Source organism: Dermochelys coriacea, chromosome 13 (assembly GCF_009764565.3).
Source record: "Dermochelys coriacea isolate rDerCor1 chromosome 13, rDerCor1.pri.v4, whole genome shotgun sequence".
Classification (NCBI taxonomy): domain Eukaryota; kingdom Metazoa; phylum Chordata; order Testudines; family Dermochelyidae; genus Dermochelys; species Dermochelys coriacea.
Genome location: NC_050080.1, coordinates 2,975,199 through 2,999,117, shown reverse-complemented (window position 1 = coordinate 2,999,117; position 23,919 = coordinate 2,975,199). Strand labels below are relative to the sequence as shown.

Below are 23,919 nucleotides of genomic sequence, written 5' to 3'. Positions count from 1 at the left end.
CTGGACTGGAGGAAAGAAAGAGAATTAAAGAAACCCACCCGCCCAGCCGGGGGAGAATGAATTGCCTGATCCTGTTCAGGGGGTTTCACTGCGTGGCTGGATATTCCCTGCCCCAGAACATGGGGTTACAGGACAGAGCAGATAATTGTCCTTGCCCTGGGGTGGTGCGCCTTTCCAGTGTGTGTGTGTGTGTGTGTGTGTAAGAAGTTCTCTCTTTATTCTGGAACATGTCTCAGTGCTGAGTACCGCCCCCGGCCTGACACCTGTTCCCCCCCCCCTCCCGAACTGAGACTCAGACCAAGGGCTGTGTGTCTAAATGTTAAGCAGATGGGCAGTGGGCCATCTCTCCGCCCCTCATTCCCCCCCGTCTTGCCCCTCCTCCTTTCACTTTTTCTCCATCTCTTTCCTTTTTTCTTTCTCTTTCATCCACTTTACCCATCTCTCTCCCCCTTCGCCTCTCACTCTCTCTTACACACACACACACACACACACACACACTTTGTCTCTTCCCCTTTCTCTCCCTCCTCCCTTTCTCCCCCACCCCACCCCGCCCCGCCCCACCCCAGTGCTTCCCCTGCCTGCGCAGCCGGTTCAGCGGGGATGCGATGATTGTCCTGGGGGACGCGTGATGGATTCGAGCGCTCACCGCTCCTCAGCAAAGCACCGCCTGACCCCCAGCCTGCGTCCCATATAAAGACCGCGGGCCCTGAGTGCTGAGCTCAGCGAGTGCGAGCCGGCTCCCCCCACGCCCGCAGTCAGCGCAGGGAGCTGTCCAGTGCTGATCCCCTCGGAGCGCAGGAGAGCAGCCCCCCAGCTCGCACCATGCCCCGCTCCTTCCTGGTCAAGAAGATCAAAGCAGACGCTTTCCAGCCCTGCGAGGTCCCGGCTCCCCGCTACCATGCCCTGGAAGCTGCTTATGTGCTGGCCGGGTCCCGGGTGGGCAGCGGCCCCGGGGCCGAGAGTGGTAAGTGGCTGAGGACGGGGATGGAGAAGGGTCCCGGCAGCTGGAAGCGGGGGAGGCTCCCTTCTGCCCCGCAGTGCGTATGATTCGAGAACCAGGGTCCCCTGCACAAGGCGGGGCCTCTCCGACGGGGTCAGCATCCCCCCTGCGCCGCGGTGCTTGTCGGAGGGGGGGTTGTGTCCCTGACATAGAGGAGCGTATTATTGGGAGGCTACGCCCCCCTCCCATACACCGCAGCTCGTATTATAAGGGGGGCAGCGGATTATAATTGACTGGAGTGGAGCTGACCCCAGGCCCTGGGGAGTCTGTGCGCAGGAGCCTCCGGACCTCCGCAGCTGCTGGAGAGACTCCGGGTCGTCTCTAAAGAATAATTACGACCATGAACCGGCCCGTTGGGTTTGCAGCTGGGCAGGAAATGCCCGGCCAGAGGATTCCCTTCGCGGCTCGGGAGTGGGGCGATTCGAACCCCGAACTCTAGAGGCCATGTGCCGAGCGGCCCCCGGGCAGCCGCCTGGACTTTAAAAGTTGCATCTCCAGTGAGGGTGTTGGGTATTTCTGTAGGTGTAGTTGGAGGGGTGCATGGGTGGGTGGGTGGGTGTGTACACAAGCATATGCACTTAAAAGTGAACCTATGTTTGTAGTATTATGTGTGTATGCCTGTGTGTAGATGTGAGTTACAGTGTGTGTGTGTGTGCGTACACTAGGATGAGTGCCCTATATTGTGCATATGCATGTGTCTGTGGGATTGGGGGGGGGGGGTTGTTGTGTGTATGCAAGTGCTGGCATATGTGTATTATACTGTGTCATGTTTGTATGCATGATGTGTTTTGTTGTGTGTGGGTGCACACCTTTGTAGGGATGGACTGTGTGTGCACTGTGGTGTATGTGCATGGGTTTGTACAGATGGGGTGTACTGGTTTGGAAGTGTAGATGCATGCATTTTTCTATTGTGTTGGGGGCTATGCACATACATTGTGTTGCGGGCGGTGTGCCAGTGGTTGTGTACTGTGTGGGCTGGAGTGTGCAGATGTATCTCTCCCTTAGGAAGGTGACCCTAGAACCCAGCAGCCTCTGCTCAAAGTTGCTCTGTTGCAAAATTTCTCCTCCTGCTCCTAGGGGTATTGCTGCCCTTGGAGGGGTCTTGCTAAGCCAGACTTTGTTACCCTCCAAGGACATGGGAGAGGGGCCAACTTTTCTGCCTGAACAGCCCCCCAGATTTCCTCTAAGCTGGAAATGTCCCTGTATTGTAGCTTTCCTCTGGGGCACCAGTGGCTGAAGCTGGGCTTAAACCCTGCACTGGGCTCGCCTCGGGATCGCATCCTGGTTGCCTTGTTCACTGCAGAACAAATGGTGGCATTGTCAAGCGAGAGCAATTCCCCACGAGACAGGAGCTGATCCAGGCAGGGAGAAAGGACATCTTGGGAGGAAATGGGGTCAAGGGCACTTGCGTTCCCAGGGGGCCTCATTGTTCAAAGCACTGCCAGCAGGTTTGCACTCCACAGCCCCAGCCAGGCAATGGCTCCGAGGGGCTGTCACCTCACCAGCTAGACCTGAGGGAACTATTTGCTGCTGCCTGGGGTTGGCTTCATGTAAACAAGGAAAAGAATGGAAGAGCAAGGAAGGGAGAGCAGCGGGGAAAGGTGGAGAGTGGGAAAGAACAGACAAGGAGTGGGATGGCATGGCCAGTGTCCCCACGCTCCAGCCTGCGGCATGTGGTGGTGAGTGGGAGCGTAGGAGAGTCAGGCTGAACTAAATGGGGTGGGGGCACCCCAAGCTCCATTTGAAGGCCCTGAACATGTGTCCCTATAACCAGAACGCCCAACACCATCACGAGAGTGAGAAATGCTAGGCATGATGGCAATACAGTACTAGTCAGATGTTCCTCTGAGATTAAACCAAAAACAGGGCAGCCCCTGAGGCTCCCCAGATGTGCCCAGGGCTGTATCATGCAGCACCCCCAGAAATCTTCTCAGAGGGTGGAGTAGAGAGAAGCTCTGCTGCTTCCAGGCGTTTGGAGGTTCCAGGGGAGGTGAGCTGCAAAGTTGGGAGGTGTTGGATGGATTGCAGCGCCATGCCCAGCCCTAATCTACCCAGCCCAAGGTGACATTCCTGCCTGCCCTGGGTGCTAGGGGGAATTGGGAAGCCAGGCCTGGGCTCAATCCAAATAACAAGGCAGTCAATGTGAGCCTTGTCATTTACACGGACGGGTGCTAGATCAGCCGCTCATTAGAAGACTCCGTTGGCTTCATCCCCATCGAGACACCTCTTCACAATGCTGAGAAGGCTGCAGGGCTGCCTCAGAAGAGGCAGTGATTTTGAGATGACCTGTCTACCTCTCCCTGCAGGTTCAGTGAGGAATAGCAAGGGTCGTGCTATATCTTAGTGGAGATTCAGGGTGCTCTGAGATTCAGCCTGCCACAACCCCACCAGGCCTGCCCCCCATTTCAGGTTCACACCACAACATTAGGGACCTGGGATTCCCAACATTTCTTGAGAAACTTCTCTTTCCCATCCATCTCATCATGCATAGACCATCATCTGGCCAACTGGGCCATTGCTTCCTAGGATGAAACTATCTGGGGTCAACAGAAGGTGCATTCAGTAGAAAGCTCTTGTGTCTGAATTTGCTTCCTCTGAGTTAGTCAGGTGGCCTTGGCACATCCATGGATGGGGTTTGGTCTCTACAGAAATGAATTGTCTGCCAGACAGTTTTGATGTGTCCTAACAGCACCGCTGACCCAACCATCCGCACAAGGGGGTAGTGTTTAATTCTATTTGAAAGTATCACTAGGCACCTAGAAGAAGATCTGAATAAATAAATAAGGAGGGGAAGGAGGATGCTGTGGCCAAATGCTGGCCCTGTGAGTCAGGAGCCCTGCATTCGAATCCCACTCCTGTCACTAACTCAGTATGTATGGCAATATGCAAGTCACGTACCTTGTGACTCAGTTTCCCCATCCATGAAATGGGGGTAATTTCACTTAACTACCGTCATTATTGCTTGTACAGTACTTGGAGCTCCTCATCACAAAGCTGCTACAGAAGTGCAAAGAGTTATCATAATTCAGTATTTTCAGTGTACATTTAGTTTAACAGAAAATAGTCTGTTTATCTCCAGCCTCTGGATCATCTCAGATCCAGTCAGTGACCCAGCTGGAAGAGGACCAATGAAACATTGATTTACTGCCCAAAAGAAGCGGAATACCTGGCACTGCCACTGGCATTAGTGATTGCATATGTGGGTACAGCAAATGGCACTTGGGGCTACACATTTAGTACTGTGGTTGGCACTTAGGATCTCTCGGTTTGATACCGGGGATGGATGGGGGTGTATTTTCAGCTCATGTCATGGATGTACTAGTTGTGACAAATCCAGGCTGCGCCTTGCCAACAGAGGGTGGAATTTAGGGTACCTCTGTATCAGTACCACAAACGCTTGTACGGCTTCGGAGGTTTTCTGCTCCCTTCCATCCCCCCCCGCATTTGTGTGTGTGTGGAGCAAAACGTGTGGGAAATATTTTGTGCGCTGGGTGATGTAAGGGAAAGGAATCCACGCAAGCTGGGGAGAAGCTGTTGGTGCCGCTCTCCTGGAAATAACCTTGCTGCATGCTCCAGAGAAAGTGTGAAAAATTGCTGAGGAGAGTGCTTTTCGCCCAGCGTGTGTGACTGCACTCTGTAAACAAGGAGAGAGGAAGGGAGGGAGAGACAGCTCCATAGCAGAGCTGGGGTGGGGGCGAAGGATCCAGGGCAGGGGAAATATCAGGTGGCACAGCTCCATCAGAAAGACCATCAGACACATGCAGTGATGGAAGACCATCGGAGAGCCGGGGAGGGGGGGTATTTACACCACATTCAGGCAAGGAGGGGATGCTGCTTCTTAGGAGATGACAGAAATATGCTTCAAGGGATTAAAAGGCAAGTCTTTCCAGAGCTGGGAAGCCAAGGAAGCATAGACTTGGGAGAGGACAAAAAATCAATAACTAGGCAGGCTGAGGGCCCGGGGAAACTATAGGTCACACTCAAGCAATCACTGTAAACTGGCACTTAGACTGAAGCAGGCCAGGAGGGAGAAACACCCCCGCCCCCCAGCCTGGATACCACTGCACCCACCCCTTCTTGGCATGACTAGCTCTTAAAACTACTTGCGAGGAGTAAAATTGTTGCCTTAGGAGATGCAGCCGCTTGCCCTGAGTGAGGGGTATGTGCAGAAGAATTTCCCATCCCCACCAGGGCCTTATCCCCTGTCTGCACAAACACTGCCCTTTCCAGAGTTAAAGCAAAGATCAGCATTCCTCCCTCAATCCGAAGCCTGAGTGTGTCTCCTCCACACAGTGCCTTTCGGTCGCTACACACGGGAAATCTGGGGTCATTCTCATCAGGCACCCCAAGGCGGTTAGGAATAGAGTGCTCAAGCGACAACAATGTCTGATCCAATTACAGTCAAACTCACTTGATGTCAGTGTTAAAGGCGGAAGGAAGGTCTTGTGACTAAGGCACAGGGGTGGGAGTCTGGAGACTTGGGTTCTGCTCCTGGTTTTGCCATGGACTAATTCTGGGATCATGGACAAGCCCCTGAGCATCTTGTGAAATTCTCCCACCATTGCTGGAGTACTGGTGCAACTCCCCAGCTGCTAGCAATGGTGGCGGTGCTCATGTAGACCAGTGGCTAGTGCTTATGGCAGTTAACCCTGAGCAGAGTTAGGCAAAATCATTGGCCAGGCCCTCCCTGCCTTGGTTTCAAATAATTGTCGGACATACAAACCATGCAGCGAGGTTGACAGCTCTCAGCCCAGCTCTCAGCCCTCCCTCACAGACAGTATGGTTTGGTGCATGGAATGTGACATGGGCCCTCCAGAGACATGGGTTCTGTTTCTAGCCCTGCCACTGACTTGCTATGTGACCTGGGGCAAGTCCCTTCACCTTGTGAGTCAGTTTCCCGACCTGTAAAATGGGAATAAAGCTCATGCGTTCATTCAGAAACTGTGAAATCCAGGGACAAGAAGCACTCTCTAGAAAAGCTGAGTATTGATTAGGATTAGGTGGTGGCAGGATGGGGCCACTAGTGTCACATGAATTCATTGACATGGAGCATGTGGTGGAGTAGGTGACTGGTGGTTTCCAAGTGCTATTCAATGGGAAATCGTGTCATGGCCATTGATAGTAAGTAGGCACTGAGTGTGGTGAATTAGTGCAAACGGTTTGGTGCAAGGGGGAAAGGTTTCCAGTAAGTGGGAGCTGGTATCGAGTGGGCTGATCCAGGTTATTAATTAAGCCTGTCTTTCAGCATGAGCACAGTTGGTTCTGGTCTATTGTCTGAACCCCATATAGTGCATCCACCCCCCACCCCTCATAGAGTCTCAGGGTTGGAAGGGACCTCGGGAGGTCATCGAGTCCAACCCCCTTCTCAAAGCAGGACCAATCCCCAATTTTTGCCCAAGATCCCTAAATGGCCCCCTCAAGGATTGAACTCACAACCCTGGGTTTAGCAGGCCAATGCTCAAACCACTGAGCTCTCTCTCCCCCCACAGGGCAGATCCCCACTCTTTTTGATGCCTCCCCCAGCACCCCGGAAAACAATTCTATACCCCAATTGCCTCCTTACCCCCAAGTTCAAGCTCTTCTGGGGCAATACCCCACCTATTCCCCCGCTGGCAACTGGCTTTTTTCATGGAGGGTAGGGAGGAGTCCAAATTCAGGCTCACTTCCATTAATTTTTTTTTTATAATTGAAAACTTGAGGGGTTTCTATAGATAGGGCTCAGCCCACTCCCCCCCACCTGCCAAGTTGAGCATCGTTGGTACACGCTGCACTGTGCAGGAGTAGGTCTAGCTCTGGCCCTTACTGCACTCTCAGGGCAACTGGCTAGTGCTGCAAGCTGCAAGCAGGGTGCTGCCATGAATGAAGTTACTTCTGCTAATGTGCAATGCGCTCATCAGAGTACCTTTGCCTCTGAACGCCACCTCCTGGTGGGTTTGCACAGGCCTATGGAGAATAAACAATTGACGGAATAGGCCCTCTCCCTATTAGAGGAGAATATTGATAGACATGTACACATCAGACAGCCATCAGTCTTTGCAAATCAACATGCTGAATCTTAATGCAGCCAGAAATCCCTGGCTCATCTGAGCGAAGTGCCGGAGCATACAGATGAGAGGTTGATGCCAATGGAAGAACACTTCTCTATCTCTCCTCAGCTGAAGGGTTACCTTAGAAGTCGATGAAGTTTTGCCAGATTATGCCAGCTGAGAATCTGGCTCATTCTTCCATATTTTACCATGTCATGCCAGCAAGAGCCACCTGCACTGCTTTCAGCAGTGGCATCCACATTTCTAATGGGGAAAGTGATCCCAGCTTGTAGCCTGAACATCTGGGTCTCTTTATCGGGCCAGTAAATCATACCGACAGGGGGGAGAATGCATGTGCTGGGGGGTTTGCACAGCGGCATCCCAGTCTCATCAGACCCGGGATGTTAATTTCAGAGATGGGCTAGCCAGAAGCAACTCAATGCCTCACATACTGTGTTGCAGTGGATGAGCTGTAGAAGTCACACTTCCAAAGGCTTTTGAGTCAGGGCCACCTGCACCAGCCACATGTGAGCCAGCTCATTGTGTGTTCAGAGGGGCACATGTGTTTTGCATGCACAAATAGGAGGCTTTGTGGATGCACCACTGCACAGCTTCCTATGATAGATTCAGCCCTCAGTATTTTAAGTAGACGTGTCAATCATTAGTCGACAGCTAAACATCATCCCAAGTCCCCAAAAGATCAACTATTCTATCAGCTCAGAGAGGTCAAAGATCATCAAACCAACAAAATACACTAAGTCATCAGGTGATGTCTGTTGCACAGAGTGTTACAGTTTCACACCATGTGTCTGTGGGGCTGTTTTGTTAGGTCCCAGTTATAATAAACCCGGGATGCATGGACCGGAAGCTCTGATGTTTATATCCAGGTTGCAGAGAGAGGTTTGCTTCCTACAGATGGGTAGAGTTTGTAGTCAGATCCTGGATTCTCAAGCTGAGAGTCAAAACCACCCTCCATTTCTCAATAGCTAGGGAGATAAGTGGGTCCCCAAACTTGTTCTGTTGTTAACATGAGGGACCAGTCTGGAAAAGGCCGAGACCACTAAGTTAAAGATGTGCCATGAAATATACACTGCAGAAGGCTGTTAAGTGCATCAAAAATATCCCTCTCATGAATCACCTTATTAGAGTGTTTTACCTTTCCAGGCACTGTACGGTCCTGATCCTCCCCTCTCACTTGGCGGGTGGACCCCCCTGGATCCCTGCCAATGGGGCACAGAAGCAGAGCATGGCACTGCAGTGGCAATGCTTCCCCATGAACACACACACCAGACCCTGCAGAAATTGCTCTGTGGGTTTGAGATCAGCAGAGGGCAGGAGGGTGTCCACCTAACTGCGGACCCTGACTGAGCCAGGATCAATGTTTGCGTGCATCCTGCGTGCTGCAGGGAGAACCCCCTGAGAGGCAAGGCAGGTTTGCTCCATTGGATTCCCGCTGCCAGGTATCCAGCACTGAAAGCTGGAACCATTTCAGAGCTGAAGGCCCTCCAGGTGGGTGGCTTTGATTTCCAGCAGTTCCCCTAGAGACTCCATAATTCTTCCAAGCGGGAGGGCAAGCCTCCTGGAGTTTCCAGATCCCTGAGCCTGGTTCTTTCCCTACTAGCTTTCCTTTTAAAGGGGTTCATGTGTCTTGCTTGTTGCCAGGAGCATCTGGTCTTTTGTTCACTGCCTGCAGCTTCCTTACAGCTGCGTTTCTGTCTTCTCACCTTTGCTGTCAGTCGAGCCCAACCTCCGACATCCGTCCCCTCTTTGTGTCACCAGGAGAGTCATGCTCCCGGGCTCTGTGCCACTGTGTCTCTCTAGTCTCCCTCTGTCAGTAAAGCACATGGCAAGAGTCAAATCGCTAATCTGGTATTCTCTTGAGGGATGTGCCATGAAAACAGCTCCACAGCCAAGGAGCCGTCCTACAGATGCTCCTACATTTAGAGGTTGCTCACTCACTGATATCGCTGAGAGCAAGCTCGGCCTGTATTCCTAGGGGAAATGGCTGGGGATGGAGGGCAAGACAGGGTGACCTCTGTGTTCTGTCCCAAGCCCCTTTCTGATCATTCACTTTGAGCTTGTCCAGTTTTCCCCAGGTTTCTGGAGGGGGAGGGGACACTGCGAGACTGCACCGCTCATTGCGAGTGTCTGCCACAGTGGAGCAATGGAGAGTTAAGCATTGGCAGCTGTCTAATGGCCTGGGAAGTGAGGGAACCCAAAAGGGGCTGGTTGCAGTCCGGATTCAAAGGGCAGGTGGAGTGAATGGGCCAGGGGCCAGGCCTAGGATTCTTTCCTTGTGGCTCTCCCAGCAGCTGGTTGGGTGGTGTGTGGCCAGGAGAGATAACAGATGGAGGCTGGGTCAGGACTGAGGAATGGTGCCCTGTGTGAGGTCTAATGGGAACAGGGTGGCTGCACATCGAGACAAACTGAGTCAGACTCCGGGATTGTGGCCCAAGGACTCCTGTCTCTCAGGCCAGGAGACGAATAGTGCACTCTGCCAGGCCCGGCTGCACCCACAGATTCGCAGATGTTAGCGAATGTTATGGTGAACCAGATTTCGGTTTGGAATAAAACCCCAATCTCAGAACGGGGCCAATGTGGCCTTGGCTACTGGAGGCTCTATATGAGAGCAAGGCCCTTTACACTGAGCTCTGCTAATCAGGTCAGTTCTGCATGGACAGCCATACAGCTTGGACTAAACCTCCCAGGTCCTACTCCACCTTGCAACAGGCAAGAGGGGAATGCTGGGAAAGCGTATGTGGGTCCAGTCACTCCCTAAGTCCCTGTCAGGATTCAGGAGTGGATTCCCCTCGGACATTGACTCTGGCTCTTCATCTAGTTTTCAGCACTCTCCAGTCCCGTCAGCGCCCCCAGGCCGAAGGCTCTCATTTGGCTTGCCATAGAGACAGCGGGCCAGGGCCAAGTTTGGACGCAGGGTCAAATTCTGAGCCCTCATCAGAAGTCCAGGAGCACCCAGACTTGGCTCTTTTGGCTTGCCCACCTCCATCCAAAACCCACCTGCACTTTTCTTGCAAGTCTGCAGTGTAGTAAAGGCTGCCCCAGGGAAGTCCAGGTCTCACGGGGATGGGACAGTTAGGAAAGGGCTGGGATATATAAATAGGGAAGGAGAAGCCCTGGTAGATGGTGATCTCCATCTGTGTTTGTCTCCTGCAGGATATAGCCAACATTGCCTCACGCCCTCCGACTATGAGCCGGACAAGAAACAAAGGTTTCAGCTGGTGTCTGCAGATCCGGTCTACGCCCCAGCTCACGAGGAGTACAGCGAACCTGAGAGTCCCCAATCGAGCCTCTCTGCCCGCTACTTCAATGGCGAAACTGCAGTCACAGACAGCTACTCCATGGATGCTTTCTTCATCACTGACGGCCGCTCCAGGCGACGCAGCGAGAGCCAGCGGCGTGGGAGCCACCGCCACTCGTGTAATGAGTGTGGCAAGACCTACGCCACCTCCTCCAACCTCAGCCGGCACAAGCAGACCCACCGCAGCCTGGACAGCAAGATGGCCAGGAAGTGTCCCACCTGCGGCAAGGCCTACGTCTCCATGCCCGCCCTGGCCATGCATATCCTGACCCACAACCTCAAACACAAGTGCGACGTGTGCGGCAAGGCCTTCAGCCGGCCCTGGCTGCTGCAGGGCCACATGCGCTCGCACACGGGCGAGAAGCCCTTCGGCTGCTCCCACTGTGGCAAGGCCTTCGCCGACCGCTCCAACCTGCGGGCCCACATGCAGACCCACTCGGCCTTCAAGCACTACAAGTGCAAGCAGTGCGAGAAGACCTTCGCCCTTAAGTCATATCTCAACAAGCACTATGAGTCGGCCTGCTTCAAGGGCTCCGAACACAGCTGTGCAATGGAGAACTGAGCCCTGTCCCCCGGGGAGGGGAGAGGAAAGGCCGGGGCAGATGAGAAGCCACCAACATCTGGGAGGAAGGGGGTACCCTCCCCGCCACTCTCCCACCAGCTGAATCAGAGCTACTCGGACTGCAAGAGGCAGCAGGGACTTTTGCAGCCCGGGCCAGCCGTGTTTGCAGGAAGGATGCGTTTTCCCAGGGATGCTCAGACTGACTTGCGTCCCGCTGTGGGGAGAGCGTGTGGGGCTCGGGTGTCCCAGGAATTTTCCTTCGCGGACCAGATGACGTTTTTGAATGGAAATCTCAAATGGTGCCAACTGCCGGTTCCACAGCTCGCCCGTTTCCCGCCCTCCAACCCTCATCCTCCCGCTCCCAGCTCTTCCCCTCGCGGCTGGAAACAACAGCTCCTGGCTGGCCGGCGGAATCGGGGCAGGATTGTCTCTGGAGCTGCTTTGCTGGCGAGTCAAAGTTCCTCCCCATGGGATTTGCTCCTAGCTCCTTTTCAGGCCAAGGGACCTCAGAAAGCTCCTTGTGTATTTATTTAATTTATTGCTGTATTTATTTAGTGCTGCTTCTTCTCCCTGCGGGAATCGAGTGGGGAGAAACGAAACTTGTCGTCTTCTCCATCAGGAGCTAAACTCACTGGGTTCAAAATGCCCCTCAGCTGTGAAATTGTAAAGTATTGACAAGGGAACAAGGCAGGCGAGGGGGTCAGACAGGACACGTGGGTTCTGTATGACTGACAGGCCTGGGGGAGGGGCATCAGTGCGACTGACAGGCCTGTGGGGAGGGGGTGGGGCAGTCAACTGACAGGCTGGGGCATGGGGGAGTCTATGTGACTGACAGGCTTCTGGGAGGGCAGTCTTGTGGACATGAGGGGTGCAGCATGAGTGACAGGCCTGTGGAAGGGGGTAATTCTGTGAGACTGACAAGCCTATGGCGGGGGGAGAGGTGTTTGTGCGACTGTTGGGCTTGTGAAGCGGAAGGATGTCTGTGCGGCTGTTGGGCCCATGAGGGAGAGGGGTGTCTGTGCGGCTGTTGGGCCCGTGAGGGAGACGGGTGTCTGTGCAGCTGTTGGGCCCGTGAGGGAGACGGGTGTCTGTGCGGCTGTTGGGCCCGTGAGGGAGACGGGTGTCTGTGCGGCTGTTGGGCCCGTGAGGGAGAGGGGTGTCTGTGCGGCTGTTGGGCCCGTGAGGGAGACGGGTGTCTGTGCGGCTGTTGGGCCCGTGAGGGAGAGGGGTGTCTGTGCAGCTGTTGGGCCCGTGAGGGAGAGGGGTGTCTGTGCGGCTGTTGGGCCCGTGAGGGAGAGGGATGTCTGTGCGGCTGTTGGGCCCGTGAGGGAGAGGGGTGTCTGTGCGGCTGTTGGGCCCGTGAGGGAGACGGGTGTCTGTGCGGCTGTTGGGCCCGTGAGGGAGACGGGTGTCTGTGCGGCTGTTGGGCCCGTGAGGGAGAGGGGTGTCTGTGCGGCTGTTGGGCCCGTGAGGGAGAGGGGTGTCTGTGCGGCTGTTGGGCCCGTGAGGGAGAGGGGTGTCTGTGCGGCTGTTGGGCCCGTGAGGGAGACGGGTGTCTGTGCGGCTGTTGGGCCCGTGAGGGAGACGGGTGTCTGTGCGGCTGTTGGGCCCGTGAGGGAGACGGGTGTCTGTGCGGCTGTTGGGCCCGTGAGGGAGACGGGTGTCTGTGCGGCTGTTGGGCCCGTGAGGGAGAGGGGTGTCTGTGCGGCTGTTGGGCCCGTGAGGGAGAGGGGTGTCTGTGCGGCTGTTGGGCCCGTGAGGGAGACGGGTGTCTGTGCGGCTGTTGGGCCCGTGAGGGAGACGGGTGTCTGTGCGGCTGTTGGGCCCGTGAGGGAGATGGGTGTCTGTATGGCTGTTGGGCCCGTGAGGGAGAGGGGTGTCTGTGTGGCTGTTGGACCCATGAGGGAGACGGGTGTCTGTGCGGCTGTTGGGCCCGTGAGGGAGAGGGGTGTCTGTGCGGCTGTTGGGCCTGTGGAAGCGGGTGGGCCTATGTGCATATGTCTCTGAGTTCTGTCCTTGTTGGTTTGTCTGTGCTACCCTCGGAGCGCCTCTCTGGAGGTGCTCTGCTCTGTGACTGACAGGCGGGCTGCAGGGCGAGCCAGCCAGGGCAAATTCCCTCCCGTTGCAGCCATGGGACTGATAGAAAAATCTCACCATCCCCTGGCTCTAGGAGCGAGTGCCCATTTGGCAGTTCAGGTGTTGGGGCAAGCCCCAGCTCCTGGAGTCAGGGGAATATGTCAGAATCTCAGCTTTCATTTAAAACATATAGGAAGATTCTAACCCTTATTGGTGCAGAGAAAAGTTTAGAACCCTAACCTGAGCACCCTCTAGACGTTCAAAAACCAGAAGGTAAATTAAAGAAAACTCCAAATTCAGGAGGCTTTAAAACCAATCTCATGATTTTTAAAACACATCTCAGAATTTTGGGGATTGGCAATACTGCACACACATACCCAGCGACATGAGGGCAATTCTGGGAGGCAGAGAGTTTCCCTTGTTCAAGTGAGTTAGCGACTCTCCGGGGAGTTGTGCAGCTGTCACAAGCCAGTGTTTTATGACGGGAGACCCTTACAGTGAGAGGAACTGGAGCAAAACTTAACACTTTTGCGGTTTCCATCCATCCCAAATCTCACAGCAATGTAGGACAAGACACCAGGAAGGATTAAGCTCCACTAGTGCCCACAGCCCACATGCCATAGCCAGAACTATCTGTCCTGTTGGGTATGCCCAGTTGGTCTCCATTCAATGCCCCAAAGGAAGGCAGAAAAACCTCCTAAAACCCCAGTCAACATTCCCAAGGGAAAAGTTCTTCCCAGACACGGGTTTTATGAGCTGGTCCATGATGTCAAAGCCAGATTCCCCTGCTATCCAAATCGCTACCTACGCTTTTCCTTGCAGACTCAGGTTTGATGGTCTTCTCCTGCCAGAGGAGATGTGGCAGGACGTTAAATCCCAATCTGAGTTTGGGAAGGGTCAGCCCCGCTCCTCACCCATCCCAACACTCCCCCTGAGGCTGCGGCGTCACGCTGCGGGTTTGTGCTGGGAGGTGGCCGCACCGAGCTGGGCCTTTGTGCTGGCGGCCAAGTCTGAGAGGGCGGCACCCTGACCAATCTGACTCAAAATGTGGGGGGGAGGGAGGGCTTCAGTCCACGTTACAGAAAGGCGTCTGGCTGTGGACCGTGCTCCAATCCCCTGTGTCCCAATGGACTTCCCGCACTGCCCAATCAACGGTGCATCCTGGTTCAGACAGACTGGGATGTTCAGGGGCTAGAACAGTCCCTCCCCAACCACCTCTCCCTCCGTCATAGAGCTGGAGTTCCCTTTGGCAGACGCCAGTGAAAGGGGAGAGAACCAGTGTTACTGTAAAGTTCGGGGGGGGGTCTATTTAAATGCTCTAATTTATATTATTTATAATTTATGCTTTCGACTATTTATTTGCCATGACAGAAGGGGCCGCACCAGACCCTGGGGGCCCCTTTGCATGTGTCCTTTGAGGGTCTGAAGGTTCCATGCAGATCTGCGCTGTTCCTAGGGCGAGAGTTCGGAGTGGGAGAGATGTGGGGCATTCGGTGAGCTTGGGGAATTCCCTTATTCCCAAACTAAGGGACAGGGAGGCCAACCCCAGACTGCAGCTGGTGGGAGAAACTAAAGCTAGCCTGCCACAGCTCTGCATTGCCACTTGGAAAAGGATTCTGCACTCTGCCAGTCGGGAGCAGGCTGGTCAAGGCAAAGCTGTTCTCCCTCATCTTCCACAATGCCAAAGAAGGTTCCCCTGCCCTTTGCAAAGGTTCCAGGCTGCACAGGGAATAAAACAGTCATTTCTATGCAACTTTCCAAGTGGAGAGCACCCTTTGCCATTCCCGTGTGCGCCAACCTTTCACCAACACTACTGACTGCACCATCTGGGGCATGCTGCACCTCCTCCCCATCACAGGCAATACCCCTGGGGCAGGTGGCTGCCACCACAACACTTCCTGTTTCCTACCTCAGATCCTGAGCCTGTGACAGACTGTCAGTCACCACGCTGTCTGTGCCAGAGAGCATTGGTCCAAGAGACCAGGGCTCAGCCGCAACAGGGGCATGCCAACATGCCCAGCTCTTAGAGCCCCACGTATGTAGGAATGCACACACATGTACCCATGTCCTTTCTACAGTACACAGCCTCCCATGTTCCTTTGTACATACATGTTCTCACATCTGCTGTCATGTCTGCAGTCTTTTCTGTGCCCCTCGCCTCACAGGACACCATCCACATGCTCATGCATGTGCACCTTGATTGCACAAGCAGCTCCACACACCTGCATAGTTGCACATAAGCACCAGGTGCACAACCTCACAGGCACAATCCTACCTGCCATCACGCGCTCACAGCTAATCACACACACGGCCGCACATGAGCCCATAACCTCAGATGTGAACTGCGTCCTACTCACATCCTCTATACACATAGCTTCAGTTGCACCGCTCCTCTGTGCACGCAAACACACACCCCATTATACACGCAGAGTTTCACTCTCTCACTCACACATCCTCATGCAGTGCCATTCACACACTTTGATTCATGCCTACATACCCCCCCCATTTACACAGGCACTGCATCACACACACACACTGTGGGTATTCTTCTCTGATGGGCCCTTCCCTGGTGGAATCATAGTTATCATAACTTACCTTCCCCAGGGGACAGAAGGTGGAGCACCTTCTTTTGGGGTTTATCCATGGGAGCCGTGGGTGAACCAGCCCCCCTGGTTTGATTGCACTGGGGACAGTACAGGAGGGCCAGTCCCTGCTCTGTGTTTATATTGTATATAGGAAATCTGACAGCAATAATTTTCCGTGCACGATTGATTTTTCTGCCAGGTTTTGTATTTGACAGAACACAGTGAGACATGTCTACCGAGAACCGGCCACCTGCAGTATTACTTGTAATGCAATTCAGGGATATTAAAGGGACTTCCGCTACTCAGACACATGTCTCTGGAGATCTGTATGTATGGCTGAGCAGTGTTTGCTGGCTAAAGCTGGGGAAACTAGTAGAAAAATGTAACATACCTGTCACAAGGCCTGAGATGCATCACATTTGAACCCGCAGGTCCAAGGACAAGTGATTTGTTTAGTAAACCATCCCTGTAAATACCTTGGGCATCAGCAGTCACTTCCTTGCTCAACCACTGCTGATCCAGGATCTTTTATGCCATCCTGAGAAGCAGTAAGACACCTGCCAGGGCTACTTTTCATTTATGAGATATTCCTTTGATTAATTTTTTTCCTGCAGAATGAAGAGGAAATTAAAAATCCACTCTTCATATACTGTGCAATAGATAGCAAGAATCCCTTCCAGTTACAAGCATATCTGAGCCAAAGACCACAAATGAATTGACTTATCTACAGGCAGCTTTAGAATCTCAAAAACAAAACAGGTAAATAAACAAAAACCACAAGGGAAAGGTCCAAGAGGCGCCTGGCTCCCCCGCATTCCTTTGAGGCACAAATGTGCATCAGCCCTTTTAAGGCCCCATTCACTCATCTCCTGCCCCTTGGAGAAGCATGAGAATGGTTGTAGCAGAACAAGCCAATTGTCCATCTGGTATCTGACTGCAGCCAATGTCTGTATCTTCAGAGGAAGATGTAAAATCCCCACAATGCACCAAAACAGGCCTCTCCCTCTTCCTTAGCCCCGAGCAACCCTCTGAAGTCAATGGGTGTTGGGGCGCTCGGAGTCTTGTGACTGAAGTGAGAGTGCGGGCAGCTGGGGTGAGGCAGGGCAGAGCTCTGAGAGCAGGGGCACAGGACAAGGGAGTGGGATGGGCACAGAGCAAATGAAAGGTCCCTCATGGGTTTGTCCCTGGCTTCCCTGTACTTTTCTCCAGCCTGACACAGCAATGCCCCCATCTCGCAGCCCTCTGCCTTATCCTGCTCTTGCTTCTGCCAATATGTGCTGGTCTAAAGTGCTCCTCAAGCGGGCGCTTCCTGGGTGCAACCAGGCGCAGGGTCTCTCCTCCTGCCGCTGCAAATCCATTGCACAGACGGGGCATAAGCAGAGGCACCTGCAAAAAGCAGAAAGGGAGCAACAGGGACCTGGCGTGACTTACAGCTCAGTCACGGGCCGCTCTCCTGGTGTCAACAGTGGAATCTTTGCTGTCCTTTTTTCAGAGTAGCAGCCGTGTTAGTCTGTATCCGCAAACAGAAAAGGAGGACTTGTGGCACGTTGGAGACTAACAAATTTATTTGAGCATAAGCTTTCGTGAGCTACAGCTCACTTCATCGGATGCATTCAGTGGAAAATACAGTGGGGAGATTTATATACACAAAGAACATGAAACCATGGGTGTTACCGTACACACTGTAACCAGAGTGATCAGGTGTCCCTGTGGCTTCTGTTGCTGCTCCTCCGCGTTCCTTTTTCTGGGAGCTGGAAATTCTGCAAGCAGCAGCTCCGGCGAGCTCACGCTGGGGTAAGCAATAGATTTATGCTAATGCCACCCCACTCGTTAAAGAGCCCGTGAGGCTGGGAGCAGCCGCAGAGCACTGACCTGAAAATAAAGAGAAGTGAAGTCTTAAATAGCAGCACTCCAGTCGAAATGCTTCCAGAGTCAGCCCCGCAGGGACCTTGAGATCTTCAAACGCATGCCAAAAAATCCCAGGGAAGGAGCCCAGGTCCTTATTAAACATTCAGAAGGTAGATTTGAAACCAGAACATTTCAGCTGCCTGGGCTTTTCCATTCGCTCCTGCCCTCACAAACGCTGGAGCTGGCTCCTGGGGAATAAACCTCATTAGCAGCCGTTCTCCTTTGTGGCAAGCGAATCATCTGCAATCCCAACTCTTTGAGTGGCTTTGTTATTTGCAAATGTGCTCCGAAGAGCTAGCGAATCATTTGCAGCCTCTCAAGGTGGTCTACAGCACAGAGGCTACAGCAGCCCAGCTAAGGCAGTGCAGTGTAGACGCTACCTACGTGGATGGAAGGGGGTTTCCAGCAATGTGGTTCACCCGCCCCTGAGAGGCAGTAGCTAAGGCGATGGACAAATTCTTCCATTGACCTCGCTGAGTCTAGGGTCAACCTAACTCCATTGCACGGGGTGCAAAATTTTTCACAACCCTGAGTGACAAAGCTAGGGCGACCTACGTTTTAGCTGTAGACCAGGCCCAAGTTGTCGGTGAACTTTGCCTCTGGCAATTCACTAATGATGTGGTGAGTCACCTGAATCAAAATGTATTGTTTCTGCTTCCTGATGGCTGGCTGGCTGGGAAACATCTTAATTAGGAGAACTCTGAATCAGGCTATGATTTTGCAGATGAGTCATCATGGCTGCTAAAATTCCTGAAACTCTTGGGACTCTTTCTGTGAATACCTTGCAGCCGTCCAAATGCTCATAAAGAGTCGATAATATAACCCCACAAATCACAGCTAAATGAGGACAGTGCTTTTCGCCACGAAAATATTTGCAAATCCAGTTTGGGGGCAGGGGATTTTTAACTGTTCACCCAGCTTGGCACAGGACTACCTTTCACAGCCACTTACTCTTGCTTTGGCCTGCCTTCCGATGTGTTGCCCAAGGACCTTTTGGGGAAAGGATTTTGTCTTTTGAACTGTGAGCTTCCATGCACCCTTCCAGGCAGGCTGAAGGGCCTTTTGTTTTCATCTATTTTTAAAATATATAAACGTGCATGTAAAATTGTCCATATTTTGGATGTGTCCATTTCTCCAATCACCCATAGATCACTGATCTTCTTAAATAAGCAGGACAAGGATCACATCTTCCTGTGTGTTTATGTAATCTAATGGGACCCAGATACTGACTGGGACCTCAGGGCACTAATAATAAATACAATCATAAATAAAGAGCAGTAATTAAATACCATAACAAGGGCATGGAATTCATTGGGCAGGAGGTAAGGAGGTATCTTCACTCTGGATAATAAAACTGCCAGCTCCTGCGCTTTTCATCTTCAAAACATCTTCCAGGCATTTATAAATGGATCCTTCAAACACCTCCATGACCGGTGGAGTAGGAAAAGAGCCTAAGACATAAGCCCTTGTATCAGAGGCCTGGTATAACGCAGGACCTGCTCACAAAATCTGGCAAGAACAGGGCTAATATTGCAGAAATACACCTTCCTAAGAAGTGCTAAGTACAGAGTACTCATGCAAACACATCCTGATATCAAGTGGTACCAGAACATCCTGATATCAAGGATGGTACAAAATATTTCCCAAGAATAGGAGGAACACACCGACCCCTTCTAAAAAATAAGGTCAGGATGACAGGAGGTAATTTGTTTGTATCAGGGTATAAAGATGTATCTCAGAGGAAGTATCTTTGGCCTGCCAAGGGGGCAGTGGAAAGCCAAGCGGGCATTGACTGAGCTGCGTCCATTATCACAGGCACACACATCTTAGTATCCTTGTAGAGTCTGCCAGGTACTATTACCGTGCTTCATTGACAATAAACCTGGCCGGGCACCTTCGTTCCTTAACGGATCTTGTGGTCATTGAGCGGTTCACTCGAGGTCTCCTGTGCCAGCTGTCTGCACAGAACTGGGGCAGCACACAGAGAGAACACACACATGCAGCCAAACATGTAACCACAACCAGGAAGTAGGGACCATCTCCATTTTACAGGTGGGAAACAAGACAGGGAGGTGAGTGATTTGCACAATGCCCCAGCAAGTCAGTGTCAGAGATGGGAATTAGAGCCCAGGAGATGCTAGCACCTAGACCTGTGAGTTCAGACGGTGCCTCTATCAATCCCCACCCGATTTCAATGCAAATGGGTCGGGGAATGTTTGACTTTCCTAAAAGCAATGTGGCAAGACAGGTTCATCCCTGATTGGTTTCCCAGATGGCTGGAACCAGGGGGCTGGAGCCCCAACTGGCTATGTCTTCATTGCAAAAAAAGACCCGTGGCCCGTAGATGTAGATGTTCGGGCTTGGGCTAGAGCCCAGGCTCTGAAGCCCAGTGAGGGGGGCAGGTCTCAGACCCTGGGCTCCAGCCTGAGCCCGAAGGTCTACACTGCTCATTTTAGCCCCATAACATGAGCCTGAATCAGCTGAGCCAGGCTGAGACTTGCTGCTGTGGGACTTTTTGTTTTTGCAGTGTAGACGTACCTTTCGTGGGCTCTGGAGTCTCTGCTGAATGAGCCATTATGGAGCCCTGGTGTCTCCACTGTGTGTGCACCCGCTTGTGACACCAAGACTTGCCAGGAGCACAAGGCCTGTGCTCAATTTGCTGTCTAAATGTGTGTGCATCTTTAGGATCTAATCCAAAACACATCTCATCTGCTTGCACTCACGCCTGCCTTGCTAGGTAGTCACCTCTGCTGCTTGGCTTGGTTCATCGGCCATGCCCACCTGCCCTTGATCAGCTTTGTTCTCACCTGTGCCAGTTACAAGGAGTAATTACAAGGGGCTGGGCACCACGTTTTCTTCAGGCGTGAGGGGGAGGGGACAGCATCATCATCATCATCATCCCTCCTGGGCCTGCCCCAGCTGAGCACCGTTTGGGACAACGTCTTACAAGAGGAGGATTAGGGAGATGACCCAACAAAGGACTGAGCTGTGATTGGGCCACGTCCATTATTTGGACCCAGGCTGTAGATAGATCTCAGTGTAGTGCCATTGCTTGTTACTTCAACCTCACATATAAACCGACTGGGACATCGACGTTCATTCCTTGCTGCTCAATCACATTTTCTTGTATTGTTTCAATGCAGCACCGTCCGTCCTCAGAGGTTGGAAGGACATCAGTGCTCAAGTCATTCAGTGCCACTGGAATGCGGCCACCTCTGAGGTGGAGAATGTAAACAGCCTATGCAGCAGGGGAAGGAAAAGTTCAGCCTGGGACAAAATTCTGGCTCAGGACAAAAGTGGCAGGGGATCTTTAGTGTCCCTGCACAGCAAACAGGACAGTAGTTCTACAGGCCTCATCCTAGCGACCCACCCACAGTAAACCTCAGGAGCCTAAAAGTTCAGGTAAGAGACAGCCGGGCCAGACCAGAGATCCCTAAAGCAACAGGGCAGTGAGCTGAGAGCTGGGGGCTGTAGACCGACAGGTTCCTATCTATAACCACCCAGCCAGCGGCCACTACCGCAGCCGCTGACCCTGCCATAACTGTCATGGCAGGCGCATGTCCCGACTGCCAGCTGCTTTCAGAAAGTCCTGGGGCCCACGGTCATTCTGTAGGGTTAGTTATTTACAGTAGCGCTGGCTGCATGCCAGGCACTTCTCCGACACGCTGCACAGCCCCTGCTGCAAGGAGCTCCCTGGCTAAGGGCAATGATCACCCTGGGAGCAGAGGTTTATGTGCATGTGGGGCTGGACAATCCCAAACGGAGACATTGAGAGCAGCCACCTCTGGGGTGGAGGGCAGGTGCGGGCGAAGGCCACGCTGGGGTGAGGAGATAATGATTTGGTTAAAGACACTGAGCTCCTGGGACTTGCAGCCTAGGATCTTTAAGGTCCGTGCTGAGCAGACAGGCCCTCAGCCGGCCCCATCCCCCGGACTCCTCGTGGGATGCCCGGACTCCGTTCTACTGGTTCATTCTGAGTCGACGGAGGAAGGCAGGCCCTGCCTCCAGGGGTGCGATGATTGAACTGGCTTCCCGGCTGCCCCGTGGGCGAGGGCAAAGCGCGCTGTGCACTGCACACTGCACACTCACTGTGACTCAGCTGCGCTCGCCCTGCCGGAAACAGCCTCTCCACCTCACACACAGCGACAGGGGGAGGTGACCCAAAACCCAGCCCCAGGCTGAAAGCACAGAGTGAAAGCTTTGTGCAATTGAGAAATCCACCCAGGGGTGGTGACCCAGACGCGGTGGAGCTGGGCTGGGGGAACATATTCCTCTGCACTGCCCTGCAATTCCAAACGGTGCAATCCAAGCCTGAGTGTAAGGCCTCCCCGGCAGCACTCCATGGGGCTCTGGGGCAGCAGTGGATGCGGTGGGTGAGGGCAGGTGGGCAGTGGCGTGTGCTCCAAGGGGCTCTTGGCAGGGTCTGGGCCACAGCAATGGCTAGCACAGGCCCAGCGGAAGAAGACCAGGGGAACAGAAGCATCCACTCCGACAACATCCCCACCATACACAATGTCCCCATGAGGGTGCTCATCAGACCCATCCCCTCGGTCCTGGAGGAGAGCAAGGTGACGAGCCTCATGAAAACCATCCAGGTAACACCAGTGTTATACATCCTGGGGGTGGCAGCGCTTCGCTGGCGATGCTGGGCTGGGAACACTGAGTGACGCTGGGATTGTACCGGCGATGGCAGCGCTTCGCTGGCGATGCTGAGAACAGGGCCACCTGCTAAACCCAGGTTATGCAGGGGTGGCCATGCCAGTGATGCCAGAGTTGTGCCGAGTGGTTACGCTGCAGTGGGCACAGTGACATGTGACTGCTCTTCCTGCATTCATGCTGAGATTGCGTGGGTAACACGGGTTATACCAACATTGCCAGGAATGTAACGTCAACACGTATCTTGAGCAGGCACTGCTGCGGGGAAGCTCTCAGCTGGGGCGCCTAGGTGTTGCGGGGGTGAGTCTTTAGACCCTGGACAATGGGTTGGATGGGGTTAACTCCCTGCTGCTGTTTGACCCCATTTCTCAAGCTCTCTCTCTGCTCCCCAGGAGGAAGCGGACAGGGTGCCTCCCATAGACATCCTCTGGATCAAAGGCAGCCAAGGGGGGGATTATTTCTATTCCTTCGGGGGGTGTCACCGCTATGCAGCATACAAGCGGCTGAACAGGGAGACCATTCCTTCCAAAATCATCCCGTCGAACATCAGCCACCTTCGCACCTACCTGGGCGCCTCCACCCCTGACCTGCACTAGGAGCCGCTCACTGGTCAGAACAGACCTTCCGCAACAGACCAGCGGCAGGAGCTGTTCGCTAGACAGCCTGACTCCTGGAGCCCAGAGCCGCCTACCTTATATCAGAGACCTGCTACCATGCCAGGAATGGGAGCTGCCTGCTTGACCCCTCCACACCCAACCTCACTTGCAGGGGGAGCCCCTTGCCGGACTCCAGGGACTCTGCACCTGCCACCTGGGATGACAGGGGCACCTGTCTTGCAACGGGAGCTACGCCCTGGATGGTTTTCTGCATGTCTTTGCTGTGTCTCTCTTGCTGCTGGTCTCCCCAGGGGCTGAGATCTGACAGGGACCATGAAGCAGGCTGGGCAGAAATGCCTCTATGCAGAGGCCATGCTCCTGGCTGCAAGTGAGATGGGGCGGGGTTGCAGCTGCAGGAAGGTCTATCGATCTTAAGTGTGAGGGAGCCTCGCTTCCCACTCTCAGTGGGAGGGCAAGGAGCAAGGCCACACAGGGCTTGGGCTCTGACCCCAGAGCCCCGATATTATGGGAAAGGAGGGGAGGTCAGGAATGTTCCAGCGCTCAGCTGGGAAAGGAGGGGCTGTGGGGGAGGGGGAGACTTGGGATTTATTTTATTGCAGGGGGAAACTCTTTTAACCTATTTATGTAATAAAAGGGAATGGGATCCAGTGTGTCACCATGTGGCGATGTGTCCAGGAGCCGGCAGAGAACGCTGCCCATTGTGCAAGAATCACACAGCACAGGTGCAGGCATATGCCCGAGGCTTGAACCTGTGCAGGTGTGCAAACGTGCAGCTGTCAGCAGTAGTTATGAGCCGAGCCAGGTGTGTACAGGGGTGTCTCCATGCAGTAGGTGTGAGCCAAGCCAGGCGTGTACAGGGGTGTCTCCATGCAGTAGGTGTGAGCCGAGCCAGGCATGTACAGGAGTGTCTCCATGCAGTAGGATGACCCATCACTCTCACAGATCTTGGGAGAAAGGCCAGTCCTTGCTTACAGACAGCCCCCCAATCTGAAGCAAATACTCACCAGCAACCACACACCACACAACAGAACCACTAACCCAGGAACCTATTCTTGCAACAAAGCCCGTTGCCAACTCTGTCCACATATCTATTCAGGGGATACCATCATAGGGCCTAATCACATCAGCCACACTATCAGAGGTTCGTTCACCTGCGCATCTACCAATGTG

General features: G+C 53.5%; 2 protein-coding genes across 2 annotated transcripts; both read left to right on the top strand.

The window, feature by feature from the left end:
• The first annotated feature begins 607 nt into the window (after window positions 1–607).
• Window positions 608–11,617, top strand: SCRT2 (scratch family transcriptional repressor 2). The gene is made up of 2 exons (XM_038370157.2): window positions 608–964; window positions 10,201–11,617. The coding sequence occupies exons 1-2, from the start codon at window positions 823–825 to the stop codon at window positions 10,905–10,907; spliced, it is 849 nt and encodes a 282-aa protein (XP_038226085.1). The 5' UTR covers window positions 608–822; the 3' UTR covers window positions 10,908–11,617.
• A 9,935-nt stretch (window positions 11,618–21,552) lies between these two features.
• Window positions 21,553–23,392, top strand: SRXN1 (sulfiredoxin 1). Its single transcript, XM_038369900.2, has 2 exons — window positions 21,553–22,071; window positions 22,525–23,392. The coding sequence occupies exons 1-2, from the start codon at window positions 21,841–21,843 to the stop codon at window positions 22,726–22,728; spliced, it is 435 nt and encodes a 144-aa protein (XP_038225828.1). The 5' UTR covers window positions 21,553–21,840; the 3' UTR covers window positions 22,729–23,392.
• The last annotated feature ends 527 nt before the right edge of the window (window positions 23,393–23,919 follow it).

Excerpts from the sequence above, each read along its gene's own strand:
- SRXN1 (XM_038369900.2), top strand. The coding sequence starts at position 21,841 with ATGCGGTGGGTGAGGGCAGGTGGGCAGTGGCGTGTGCTCCAAGGGGCT. Across the intron at positions 22,072-22,524 it reads GCCTCATGAAAACCATCCAG|GAGGAAGCGGACAGGGTGCC; the intron begins GTAACACCAGTG and ends TCTGCTCCCCAG.
- SCRT2 (XM_038370157.2), top strand. The coding sequence starts at position 823 with ATGCCCCGCTCCTTCCTGGTCAAGAAGATCAAAGCAGACGCTTTCCAG. Across the intron at positions 965-10,200 it reads CGGCCCCGGGGCCGAGAGTG|GATATAGCCAACATTGCCTC; the intron begins GTAAGTGGCTGA and ends TGTCTCCTGCAG.